The 13,467-nt window shown below is 35.4% G+C and overlaps 1 protein-coding gene across 16 annotated transcripts in view; it reads left to right on the top strand.

The window, feature by feature from the left end:
* Positions 1–13,467, top strand: part of alpha-Catr (alpha-catenin related) — a 78,246-nt gene that overhangs the window by 61,232 nt on the left and 3,547 nt on the right. For 2 of the 16 annotated variants that reach the window (XM_069505974.1, XM_069505984.1), the window contains exons 4-14: positions 549–758; positions 3,666–3,803; positions 7,254–7,298; positions 8,527–8,784; positions 9,194–9,389; positions 9,824–9,906; positions 9,973–10,251; positions 10,712–10,875; positions 11,105–11,258; positions 11,688–11,894; positions 12,407–12,466. In XM_069505974.1, coding sequence (XP_069362075.1) covers positions 549–758; positions 3,666–3,803; positions 7,254–7,298; positions 8,527–8,784; positions 9,194–9,389; positions 9,824–9,906; positions 9,973–10,251; positions 10,712–10,875; positions 11,105–11,258; positions 11,688–11,894; positions 12,407–12,466 — 1,794 coding nt within the window. Of the gene's footprint in view, positions 1–548; positions 759–3,665; positions 3,804–7,253; positions 7,299–8,526; positions 8,785–9,193; positions 9,390–9,823; positions 9,907–9,972; positions 10,252–10,711; positions 10,876–11,104; positions 11,259–11,687; positions 11,895–12,036; positions 12,097–12,406; positions 12,526–12,828; positions 13,443–13,467 lie in introns of those variants that run through there. The other 14 variants (XM_069505980.1, XM_069505983.1, XM_069505977.1 and 11 more) reach the window with 14 other exon arrangements.

Raw genomic sequence — 13,467 nt, 5'->3', positions numbered from 1 at the left:
CGTTACTGGTTTACTGGCACCTAGAAATTAAAATCTCTACTTAAATATATTATTATCGTAACTTAGGCTGCACGCCCATTGGCTATAGATATCCTACGGTAGTGGCATGTAATGTAATGCTTAGTAATATAATGTTTATGATACCTACTATTACTCGAGCCATTCCTTATTCTCAACAGCTGAGGTCTTAGTCTTAATTCTAGCGTAACACGCACGGGGAATACAGCTAAGATATTGTGTCGTATAAAAATGTTAAGAGAGCACCATATCTTGTCACGCGCAATCAATAATCAAATGTCGGATCAACAATTTAACAAGTTAAAAGTTTAAAAAAATCCTTCAAGGCCTTAGATTGTGTAATTTTAAATTTGTCTAATAAATCGATAATATAAAATTTTAGTATCCTTCTCTTAGGATAACATTTTTATCTCCTGTAAAATTACGGATGCTGATCCAACTGTTGATTGCGAGTGACGAACTACGCAGGCAAAATACTGAAAAGAATTTCCGCCGAACTTGTCTCTGTCTTTAACTTATTTTCTATGCAGGTGGCGCGGTCGTTAGATCGTTTAGAATCAGTGTCTAACTTTGCGGAGTTCGTCCGCGCTTTCACGGAATTTGGGGGAGGAATGGTGGAACTTGCAAGACTGACGGCGGAAAGGCGGGCGGACCTTCGAGATGAAAGAAGAAGAGCACAAGTAGCCGCAGCAAGAAATGTTCTGGAACGTTCAACGCTTATGCTTCTTACCTCATCAAAGGTAGCGAAACTATTTTTAAATATTGAGTTAAAATAGTAAATTTTATAAAGCGAAGGTGTATTTTTGATGGATAGGTATTCATAATATTATGATGGTGTGGTGACATCATTTTCATCAGTTTTAACCTAGATATTAATTATTTCTGATTAGTTAAACTAATGTAAACTTAACGTTTTTAGTAACTATATACCTATACCTACCTACTTTTATTTTAGATATCTTCAACGATAGATATTATAGTAAAATTATTAACCAGGCCTCCTTCTTTCGATACCATTAGGCTACTTTAGCTGTTTCCTTCCTAAAACAATTACTCAGTCGCGAAATTCCTTTCAATTTCAGTTTGGCTTTCAATATATTATTAATCTTAGGAAGGGTTACTAAGTGAAAAGGATCTACAGGGATTTAGTATCGAAATGTCCAACGTGTCTCGAGAATAATTTGAGCCTGTCTTAGGGAGGTCTTGTTCCATTTATTATGTAGCTTTTGTGCCGGGGGACTATTTATTATAACTTTAGTAGACAGACGGGTAGACGGGTTGTCTTGTATTATAAACATAATAAGTATATGTTAAACATTTAGTAAACATACTTCTATTCATATTGCCTTCTTTTCGCAATTCTTTCGTGATTGCATTTCATGTAAGCTTCTTCAAATAAAGTTAACTTTCGGAAATCGATATACAGGTGCCATTTACTTGTTAAATTAGTTATTAGTAGTAGGGACTACTAACGTGTTGAAAATATCTAAAAGGTACTAGATGATGGCCACGACTTCGTCCGCGTGGACTTAGATTTTTAAAAAGTAGTCTATGTCACTCTCGTCATTATCTATGCGAGTAATCAGGTGAATTCGTTGATCTGCGTGGTTGACAGACAAGGACGTAAAAAATGGCTTACCGTCACGCAGAAACTGTTTGTTTTCCCAATATAAAAACTATAATCATACAAAAATTAACATCGACCCGTCGCGACTTAATTGAAGGACAAACCAATAAATAGACAAGGAGAGTGACATAGGCTACTTTTTACACCGAAAAATCAGAGTTCCCACAGGATTTTAGAAACCTAAATCCATGCGGATGAAGGTGCGGGCATCAGTTAATACCTGCTTACCTAAATAATAATTTAATCATTGAACTATAATAACAGCTTTACAGTGTTTACAGTTGACTTATTTTCAACCTGTTGTTTTATAACAAAAGTGTTACTTACTGATTGGGATCAACGTCTAACAACGCAATAGTTTGGTAATTATAAACTTGGTGTCGTAATTATATCAAATGACCTAAAACACGACCTTTGACTAGAATTTTCACGTTCTTTGTCCTACCTACATTAAAACTTTGCACGCTACTTGGTTACGAATACGAAATTTATTGACCGTTTATACCTACTCTTTGACTTAACAGTCAAAATTGGCTTTCATTGCGGCAACAAATCTAAATGTAACTTGCGCAAATCGATTTACAGGACGTACGTTGTGAAATTAGACCAACTTTACGGTTATTGCTTACAATTCCTTCGGAATTTAGGTATCTAAATCCACCGGTATTAGAATTTAGAATCGTTTTCCAAAAGTAGTCAACAAAGTTTAATATTAATAGTTTAATTTTATTTATCGGTTTAAGTATATTATTTTAAATTAAAAATATACATATTTGGCCAATTTCGTAGATAAAATAAAATTTTATTGTTAATTTTTTTCCAATAACCTTCCACTTTCAATAGTAGCACAAAGGAAAACTAGAGGTACTTTCAACAAACCGTTTCTTTTCTGAAACTATTGAATCTTGAATATTTAATAAGACTTGAAAGGTATTGCATTCGCTGGAAATCGTCGTACTTATTGTTTTATTGATTGCGTGTTATTTGACTATTTAAAGACCGCTACAACATTTTCTTGTAACGCTAGAAGCGGGGAATAACGAAGCTTTATTTCACTTGGCATCTCTTGTAGTTATGTTAAGTATTTCCGCTTCCAGTTCCTACTGCATTTGTTTGTAAATTGTTTTTGGAACTGAAGTGAAGTTGTATGGAAAGTGTTTTATATTTGAAACTAGCTGACCCGGCGAACTTCGTAACATTCTTCGCCTAACAGTCGATTCTTTTTCAGGCAATTTTTTAAATTTTTCTCTCCGTGGGAACCATCCTCGTACTTCAAGGAATATTATAAAAAAGAATTAGCGAAATCGGTTGTGATCAGCAACACATTCAGCGATTCATTTTTATATATAGAGATGATATCTGTCATTTTTAGCACTAACTTTAGCAGTTCTCACAAAACAGTTTTCTCTAATAAATAACCCGGCGCTCATTATACATGAAAAATTCCTCTTTTTCATGGTGACTACCATTTTTTTCTAAATAATATAATTCCTCCAAGATCGATGCTCGTCTGTGTATAAAAATAAATGAAAAAACGTATAAAGAATTAGGTATATTTTTATGGAGACTATCCTTAAACACCCAAGTTTTAGGCTGAATGACACGCCGGATGCCCTAATTCGGCTAAAATCTTAATCATTCGGGTGATGACATTAAAATGTAATTTATTGTAGCCAATTATGCACAACAATAAAGAACTTCATTATCCTCCACCAATATGCATCCGTACTGCCGGGCATAGATCTCTTGTAAGGAATTTCACACGCCACCGCGATCTTGCGCCGCCTGAATCCAGCGGCTCCCTATTCCTTCCCTTCCCTTCCCCCCTAGTATTCCTTGATGTCGTCGTCGGTCCATCTAATAGGGTGTCCTCCAATGATGCGCATTCCGGCACGAGATCGCCATTCTAGCACATTGGGAACTAGCATAAAGAACATAACAGCTGTAAGCCGTAATTGTACTCGAAATGCGGGCTAACAAACAAGTATGATTCTACCATAAAATTAACTATTTGTTTCAGACGTGCATGCGGCATCCAGGCAGCGCGTCCGCCCGGGAGAACCGAGACACGGTATTCTGCCAGATGCGACGCGCTATGGACCTCATACACTACGTGGTACGGGACGGCCTCCCTGGCCACGAAGAAACATCACACGAGGTCGGGTTTAACGTTGCTTTAATCTAGATATTATATTTGTGTTTTTAAACGATCTTCTAGCTCTATTAATCGCCTCATGTGGATCAATTGACTAACAAAAGGCCTTATTTTGTATTATCATTATTACATAATTCCGTTTGAGGGTTATGATCGTCATCCAATCCACTTGTACGAAACGTTTTTGCTCACCTTTTCTGATACGAACCGCTAAGGTGTGGAATGCCCTTCCAGCATCCGTGTTTTCTGGCACGTAGGTAAACCTAGCCCAAATATCTTCAAAGAGTGTTATGACCAGTGCAGCGGTCGAATAGCCACTTCCTTTCATCATACGGCAATGTATGTGAATGCAATTTGCAATTTTGACTCACAGTTTTGTATGATAAATCGAGATGGCTGTTGGACCGCCGGAGACTTAACTGCTCGTGCTTTCTAATCCTTAACTTTTCAATACAAATGGACAGACGAATCGATTAAAGTAGGCCAAAAATGAAGAACACTGAAGCAAAATCTAACATAAAGCCGTAAAACAATTCAGGATCAGAATGGACACAGTAAAATAACTATTACTCTCAGTAGCGGCTCTACGAAATGACATTGATTTCATATTCGCTTACCATTGGCTATTCGCCAACATAATTTTAATATTTATTCCCATATATTTTAAGTAATGTATCATGAAATTAATTTATTATGAATAAATTAATATTTTAAATATATTATTCTAGTAGGTATAAAATTAATGTGGTCTTGCACTAAAATATTATTTTGATGGTTATTTATATTTTATTTTTTGGCATTATAGTATCGTCCTCTAGAATAACCTAATATTCCATTAATAACAATAATTTGGTCGAAACAAAAATCTTATTCTCAAGTATGCGCCTTTCCCATGACGCAATGCAATCATATAATAATTAGGTAGCTGCTAAAACAAAGTTCACTGAAGGTTCATGCGATTTTAAAGGACATATAATACCTATAGCTAGGTAATTCAATTTTTAGCAGTTTTTGTATAACGTAGGTAGGTACAATTATAATGTTGTTCACTGATTTCTATTACAATATTATATCACTGGGAATTTTAATTGAAGGTGTAACTTTTTCTGAATTGTTTCATTCGATACAAAAGTTTCACACCTACATACAGACACGCGATTCATTACGAGTTCAATAGCAAAATAATATAAATAAATTCCCATTTAGAAGACGCATATCTCAGTCCTAGCACGACTAATAAGTTGAAGATTGCTGGCATAATTTGTATCTGAGAAGTGAGAACACAGTTCACCAAAGCTTGGTTCTTGAATATTGACTTTGTTAAAAGAACTATTTTAATTTCGAAATGTGAAATGGCCAACAACTGAAAATCCTTCTTATCAGCAGTGAATTTAAAACAAAATCTTCAACGTTTTGGCTGCAATGATAATTTAAAACTCAAAAACGCATCTAAATGTCTAACTAAACTCTATACTTAAATCATTATTTTTTACTATGACCATACTGTATAATGAAAATTTGGCAATGATCAGCCTTGTATGTACCCAGCTATAGAAATATTCCGAAATACCAATTGTTTGGCTGTCAAGGTGTGGGTCCCCTTAAGGTGACGCAGGACGCTCGGCCGAAATTGGCAGCGCACGTGGGTAACGTGTTTGCTTTTCACTTGACATTGTATGAGAAAGTTGAGAGGCACGATGATTTTCACTGAAATCAAGCGCGCGAAAAGGGTTCAGGAAGAGTATTTTTGAGAAAAAGCTGCTGAATTTATGTTTGCAAAGTAAAGTTATTTCAACTAATGAATAAATAAACTACGTCTAATGATAAACTGTTTTAGAATTTTCATATCCCTAATCTTATTTATTTACCCCCAAAGTTGTCATTAATTTAGTGTTAAAATAGGAATCTTTTGAGCCGCGTAACTTTAAAATCAATATTTTTTATATATTTTATATTATATATAAATGTTTTATATATCAATAAACCTAGATAATGACGAGATAAATCGATATACCTAATTCTTAGTTTTGTGCGTACAATATCGAATATTGTTGTAATTTCCCTCCTACGTTTGTATGAAGAAAGCACTGAACTGAGTCCCCTTAACTAAAATGCCTAATTCTATTGTTACGGTCATGCCAATTGCAGACGAATCGTGTAGATATCACACCACAATGATTTGAAGCTCTAATTTATGCGGTTAGAAGCATTGGCAAAGCATTTATTCATAGACCATTTAATGTACGAGTAAATGGAACAATATATTATCACTGAGGACTGTAATGTACCTATTATTCAATTTAATCCTTTTTTGGTTACTTGGTGGACTACTTGGTTTTAGTCTCAATCGTGACGTCCACTGTGGAATCCCCCCCCCCCCCCCCCCCCCCCCCGAAATAATTCTGAAATAATTTCTGTCAAAATATCAAAATGTCTAAAATATAATACCCGGGTTATCGCATTTACGTCATACTAGCAATTTCCCTCGAAAATTTTATATAACCTGTCTATCTAGATTGTGTTTGTAAATTACTTAGTCGTTTCCTTTTTCCGACGGGTAATATTAGTCAGGACATGATTAAGATCGTCACGCTATCGCGATGGTCAGTTTTGGGCGTGACGGCCAGCGCCAGCCCGAGTAAACTTGGCGCCCTAGGCAAATTACTGGACTCGCGCCTCTTGAGACAAAAATTTTGGCGCAAAATAAAATGAAAATGACCTTCTAATAATTCACTTAAACGAAATTTAGGCGACGTCAAATTTTCTACTATCCAGAACAGGAGAGCGATTCGTTTGCGTCGATTTTAATAGCATTTGCATCGATAGGCGTTTGTGTAGTATATTTCAAAGCAAGCGTGAAATTTTTCTTGAATTTTACTAAAACGAGACTTATTTACAATGAAAGCGAACAGGAAATCAGCTCCAGATGCTGAATAATATAAAGCGAGCACTACTCAGGGCATTATGGCATTGATAAAAAGTATAATTTTCTAAAGATATGCTCCTAAACACAGCAAAGACGCACGGCCTAACTGCCCACCCCATGCAATTATTTGTGCTAACACGTCCGTTTCGTATCGACATTATGCCACCCCCTAAATTCTAGCGCCAGCTAGCAAAACATACACAAGGCGCAGTGCGACGGACACTTTATAGTAATACATCACATTAACTCGAGCGTATGCGTGTACGATTTGAAAATAAAAATAAGAATAGGTAAGATCATGCCACTTTACATTACCTACTTCATTACCAAAAGTATCATGTTACGAAAGAGGATCCTAAATTATTTTAAAGTACAATAGACAGAACCCAATTTCTTAACATAAGTTATGCCATTAGAGAGTCTCATCTCTTAAGAGAACCTCTTTGTATCCCCAAAGTTTCGTTACCCCTACGCTTTTCCATTACCTACTAACGTGAACATAAACGAGGTTTTTATTTCTCTTGTAGTTGCAACCTTACTCGGATAGTCACGAGCAGGTACAAATGATACATGTAGGTAGACGAGTGCCTTTTTCCTTTGTAATGATATTTTACACATTACTTGCAATGCATTTATTAGTCGTTCTAACGTTTGCTTCACTGAGATGATTTTGAATGCCTCATTAGATTAGGAGCTCTTTATACTTTCTCATTCTATTAATATCGCGGTATTTATCAATTAATAAGAAACAAGTAACAGTACCTATATAATTTTAAATATAATATTATACAGTATTATATGAAGGATTTTCTATTTAAAAATAATGATGAAATGTATGTTCATACCATGAAATGTACACTTACGAAGTTAATGTCCTACCTAAAATAGAAAATGCTTAATGTTCTTACATATTTTTTTCTTATCGAAATAAAACCATTTAGTTTGAGAATGGATACATTAATTTATGTACTAATATAAACTCAAGCTTTGTATTTTTATATTAAAGAATTATTAAATCTTAACTTATTAGATAAGTAAATACTTTCAACACTATTCAACAACGCTGCTATTCACGCTGAAACCCGCCTAGGAAAATGTAGTTCCGCTTAAAAAATAGTTCTATATAAATAAAAATCCCGTCTAAAAGGACCAACATACAGCAGCAGCTTCTTTGGCAGCTATTAATGTACCACGCTATTGTAATCAGTATAGGCTTTTTTATATCAACGTATCGCCACATTTTTTTTTCTTTTAGTCAGTAAGTAATTTCGTAACGTCTCATGAGCCATGCCAACTTATCTCAAAAAAGCCAAGCAACAGTTTTCACACTAAATTTACTTAATATAGAAGTTATTGTTTTTTTTCACAGACACAGCTTTAATTTATATCAAGGCACGATAGGTGTAGGTATACATACTAAGTAATTGTGATTAATTTTTATTGTTTGTGGTCAATCCTAGATTACCTGTCGTACTTTTATTACTGTCTTGCTATAATTTATACTGCGTCTAAGTAACGAGCCTAAAAAATATATAAAACCCAAGATATGTCACTAAATAAGAGATGTAATCCTAAAGTAATACCCATTACTTTTTTGTACACGAAACAAAATACGCCATCAAATTATGTATTAAAGTTAAAATAAAATTTCGATTATATCGAAATTAAATTTTTGGCTGATTATTTTTGAAGTCTTATCATCAATGTTGAGTGCATATCTTGGGTTTTATGTATATAGTATTTCTAATAAAATAAGTGTGTAACAAAGGATTAAGGATAAAATTTGACTTGAATTGTTAGGCAGCGCAATGGGAGGCTGGGACTGCGCTAGGCGCGCTACGTGGTCTATCGACTCAAGTGCGTGCGGCGCGGGCCAGAGGCGGAGCAGACTCTGCCAGAAGAAGAGCTCTGGCCGCAACGTTGCGAGCCCTCGTGGAAAGGACACACGACTTCACCGACTCTGCCTACACGTCGCACGAGCACAGGCAAAGGATACTGGCCCTGGCCGAAAGAATAGCATACGAACTGGAGAGACTAGTAGCGGTTGCTGTGTCATTAGTGAGAGTCCTCTAACATTTTTTTTAAGTAAACGCTTTATTACTATTAGAAGATATAATATAATATTATACCAAAGAATTTTAAATTATATACTTATTTCCGGCAGCGCTGAGTTAATTTTCCTTATTGTAACCTGTACTACTTAGTTATCTATATCAATAAAAGGAAAAACCTTTAGTAAGCAACCTACTTCAAGGTTGCTTATTAAGTAAGCAACCTTACTAAAGGTTTTTCCTTTTATTACAACCTTACGAAGCGTAGGTATTCTTGTGGATAAGAACGACCTCATGGTTTTATCTATAATACAAACTAGTCATAAATATACCTATAATATAATTATTTAACGTTCAGACGATTAGGTATAATATAATAGGTAGTTAAAATATTAATATAAAACTTAACTTTTTAGGAAGAGCAAAATGGAAACAGCAGTGGGGCGGCACTAGAGAGTGCATGTACAGGAGCCACCAGTGCGGCCTCAGAGCTTGAGCGAGCCCTGGTGGTGGCAGCGAGAGACCAGGCCAAAGACCTGGCACATCTCGCTGAAGAAGCGAGGAAACTCGCTTCAGACCTTTCGCACATAGGTAATCGTCAACGCAAAATAGGTATAGTCGTATTTGTATGAAATGCGAACACTTACATGTATTCAGTGCAATTTGATTAACTAACATACATTTAACATTGTCTACAGTAGGTACTAACCACTGAATATTGTATTCGCTTTAGCTCTTAACACTGGTGCCCTTTGTGTTATGAAACTTTGACGTATTCAATGCATCCATCGTAATTTTATTTTTCTTAAATCATTACCTAAGTAAAATTTTACAGTTTCAATAATGATAAGAAACGGTAATGACTCATGATAAAATTAGGCAATAACAACAATTGAGGCGAAATTACAATTTCAAATTACAAGTTTCGTAATACAAAAGCTGATTCCAAATTGTTTATCAAAATGATACAGTGATACAAAGGTGTTCGCTTGTTTTTAACCAGGTTATATTTTTCACGATACATCCAGTTTATATTTGAATTTCAGCTAGTTCCTGCAGTGAGAGAGAATCAGAGAGACTGCACAATATAGCGAGCCTACTACACGAGCAATTAGATCACATAATTGAGGCAGGTTATTTTTTAATTGATGTTCACTCAGATTTCTTTAAGTTCTAATTGTGAGGTCATCAACAGGTTTGCAAATTGCTCAGGCATATCGCGTTGTCGGAGACGTTACAAGTGAGTGCGAAGTTTGCGGAAATCAACTTGCGGATATACGGTCCGCAAGTGGTGACCGCCGCGCGCACGCTGGCGGCGCACCCCAGCAGTGCGGCGGCCAGGGAAAACCTCGATGTGTTCGTAGACATGTGGGCGTGGCTACTTGCCGATGCCGCGAGACTCGCGAAGGAACTATTAGATTTAACGGATGAAAGACCTGATAAACAACAATATAGTAGTTTACCTAGACCCGGAGTAAGTATAAAACATACACAAACACAAATTTAGCGGAGCATCGAAAATTAAACACCTAAGTACCTATATTCATATAATATGCAAACCATTTTTAATATTATAAATGCGAAAGTGTGTCTATCTATCTGTCTTCTAGCATTTTACGGTCTATCTCTTTAACCGATTTTACTACTTTTTATCCCAGAAAATGAAAGATTTTTCACGAGATAAAGGTTCATCGTTTTAATCGATTTTGACGAAATTTGGTTCAAACCATGGGCAAGGGAAGTCATGGGCATCATCTACCTAGTTACTAGATTCTAGTAGGTATACCTAATAAAATGTAAGTTTTCTTTTAAATGTTCCGCTAATTTAGCCAGTGTGAATAAAATAAAAATACTTAATGTTATGATTTTTATACAAAATTCAAAGATATTGTTAAGTTTACAGTACCATTGTGCTTTATTATGTATTTACATAGAAACATGGAACGACAAGTAAGCCATTAAAAGCTGTCCGATTAGATTCTGACGAGCAAGCGAAAATTGCGAAGTCAGGATTGGAAATGAAAATGATGTCCTCTGAGATGGACGCGGAGACTGAAAAGTGGCAGGGTGCTGATGAAAACAACGACATTGTGAAGAGGTTTGTATTTCTAAATCATAATTTGTCTATACTAATTCTATACTAATATTATAAACCGGGTCGGTCAGCTAGTTGGTAATAAGCTTAAATACATTTTATTCGAGATGTCGAATAAAAAATCAGCTACTAGCTTAGTAGTTAAAAGATTTTTTTAACTACTAAAGCTAGTAATGCCAAAAGACATTTTAAACACTACCATTACTACGTAAAGCGAAACTTAAAATTTCAGGGCGAAAAATATGTCTTCCATGGCCTTCGCTATGTACCAGTTCACAAAGGGTGAAGGCCGTCTCAACACTACACAAGACCTCTTCACACAAGCTGAATACTTTGCAGAAGAAGCTAATAGACTATACAAAATTGTTCGTCAATTTTCCTATCAGGTAAAAAATAGAGCCAACTATTACTTTTATTAAATAAATGGTGATGATGGAGATTTACGACTTCGTCCGCGTAGACTACACAAATTTCTAACCCCTATTTTACCCCCTTAGGGGTTGAATTTCCAAATATCCTTTCTCAGCGGATGTCTACGTCATAATAGCTATCTGTAATCTGCATGCCAAATTTCAGCTTTGCGTTGATAGATCAGTCAGTCAATCAGTCAGTCAGTCAGCTTATGCTTTTATATATTTAGAATATAGATAGATGGTGATGATAGATTCATCCCGAGTCATAACCGTGATTCCATTATCATCTCACAACGGTTCCAAATTTAATTTTCATTTCAGCAGCTTGAAAGATTTTTCAATGGATTTTTCACACTGTAGGAACAATCACTAAAATATTTGTATTTAATTTTCTGTGTAAAGGTCCCTGCCGGAACGATAAAAAAGGAGCTATTGGAACATTTAGACAAAGTTCCTACGTATGTTCAGCAGCTTCAATTTACCGTGAAGGAGCCGACTGTGGGAAGGGCAGCGACCTTCAGCAAAGTCGACAACGTAATCCAAGAGACCAAACACCTCATGAACGTCATCAGCAAAGTCGTCACGACCTGCTTTGACTGCGCGAACAAGGTGACCTATTCTGCTCTTTATTTTTGTGTGAATAAAATTTTCAACCTTTTACAAGCAACACAATATGGCACATTTTTGAAAGTATAGACAATTTTCTAGGAAATATTAAAATTTTAGTGCATTGGAACGTAATGTTCCTTAGGTACCTTTGGCGTGGGAGACGAGTGTGGGAGTGATAAAAAGGCACCAGAGTGTTGCACCCGTTAAGTACTTTAAAGATTATATTTCGTTCGTGACTGTTAGACTTTCGGGGGTCAAATGTACTATTTTCGACCAAAGATTTATTCTTGTTAATTTGTGAAATAAGTTAGTTTGTTTCAATAAAAAAAATATAATGTTATACATTCATAAAAAAAAAACAAGAATAGATTTTCCTAGTAATTAGATGTTAGATTGGTATAGACATAGAATACTTGAACTTAATCAAAGTCCCATTTGTTTCAACTGTATGTTATATTGATTTTTATTTCTGTTTTCCTGTCGCCTAACTCTGGGTGGTTTTCAACTCTCAGGGTCTTATACTGTTGGACAAAGCGATTAACAAATCCTCAACAAATACAGGGGGCGATTCGGTCTGTCTCAGTCTTGCACTATCAAAAACATCAATATTCATGTAACTGTGTGTACCTGTGTATGTAGTCACTTAAGCATGCATTGTGTATCATCTTGAGAATTTTGTATAGTTGATCAGATTTTTTGTTAGAGAATATTACGTTGTAATTTTTCTGATTATATACACAAGCAAAGTAAGCTAGAGAGCTAGATTAACGAAAGAACATTATCATTAAATAAAAATTGAACAATTATAAAAAACATCCCAAGAGAATTTTTTTCCTTTATCCCGGCGAGACGGGCTCTGTGGAGTCTACGAACGATATCCTGAACGTTTTATTTGTGGTCCCTTTTAAGTTCCTTTTTATTTTCATAATTTCAGTACTCCCTCTGTATGCCCGAGAGAGTTCCTATGCATTGGAAGCCAAATTTACGAAAAGCATCCACATTTAAGAGTGAAAATAGTGTATTGAATGGATAAAGTAGGTATTTGTGTGGATTTCAGTTGTTGGCTTTGGCGTATAACAAACATTGATAGTACAATTATGTACTTATCATGAAAATTTGACGTCGTGGTATTTATTGGAGTTTAGTGTAGAAATGTTTGATGGAGTATCTGATAGTTAATATCTGGATGTTGTTTATGTGATGTTGCAATTAATGATTTATTATTCTTAGTTTAGAATCTGTGTGACTAACCATCAATCTTAAAGTTTATAAAGTGCCTATCGATCATTTTATAACTTTAAGTCATACGCTATCTCTTTTACAGAGTTAACCGCTAGTAATGATATCAGCCCCTTAACTGGCGCTACCATTGAAAAAATTCGTATTGTCAGAATTATTGGATTGGTTATATTATTATCTATTAGTTGTTCATAAACAGAATCGATCAGCGTGCATGGTGTTTATTGTCATATCAATGGGTGCCGTAGCAGTGTCGTAGGCATCGAAAGTGGGCTTCGTCTCTATTATAAAACGCGGTAATTTAAACTACGAATACGAGATTGAGTTCTACATT

Source organism: Maniola hyperantus, chromosome 2, assembly GCF_902806685.2.
Source record: "Maniola hyperantus chromosome 2, iAphHyp1.2, whole genome shotgun sequence".
Classification (NCBI taxonomy): Eukaryota; Metazoa; Arthropoda; class Insecta; order Lepidoptera; family Nymphalidae; genus Maniola; species Maniola hyperantus.
Note: the sequence above shows the minus strand (reverse complement) of the source record. Positions and strands in the feature narration are given on the sequence as shown.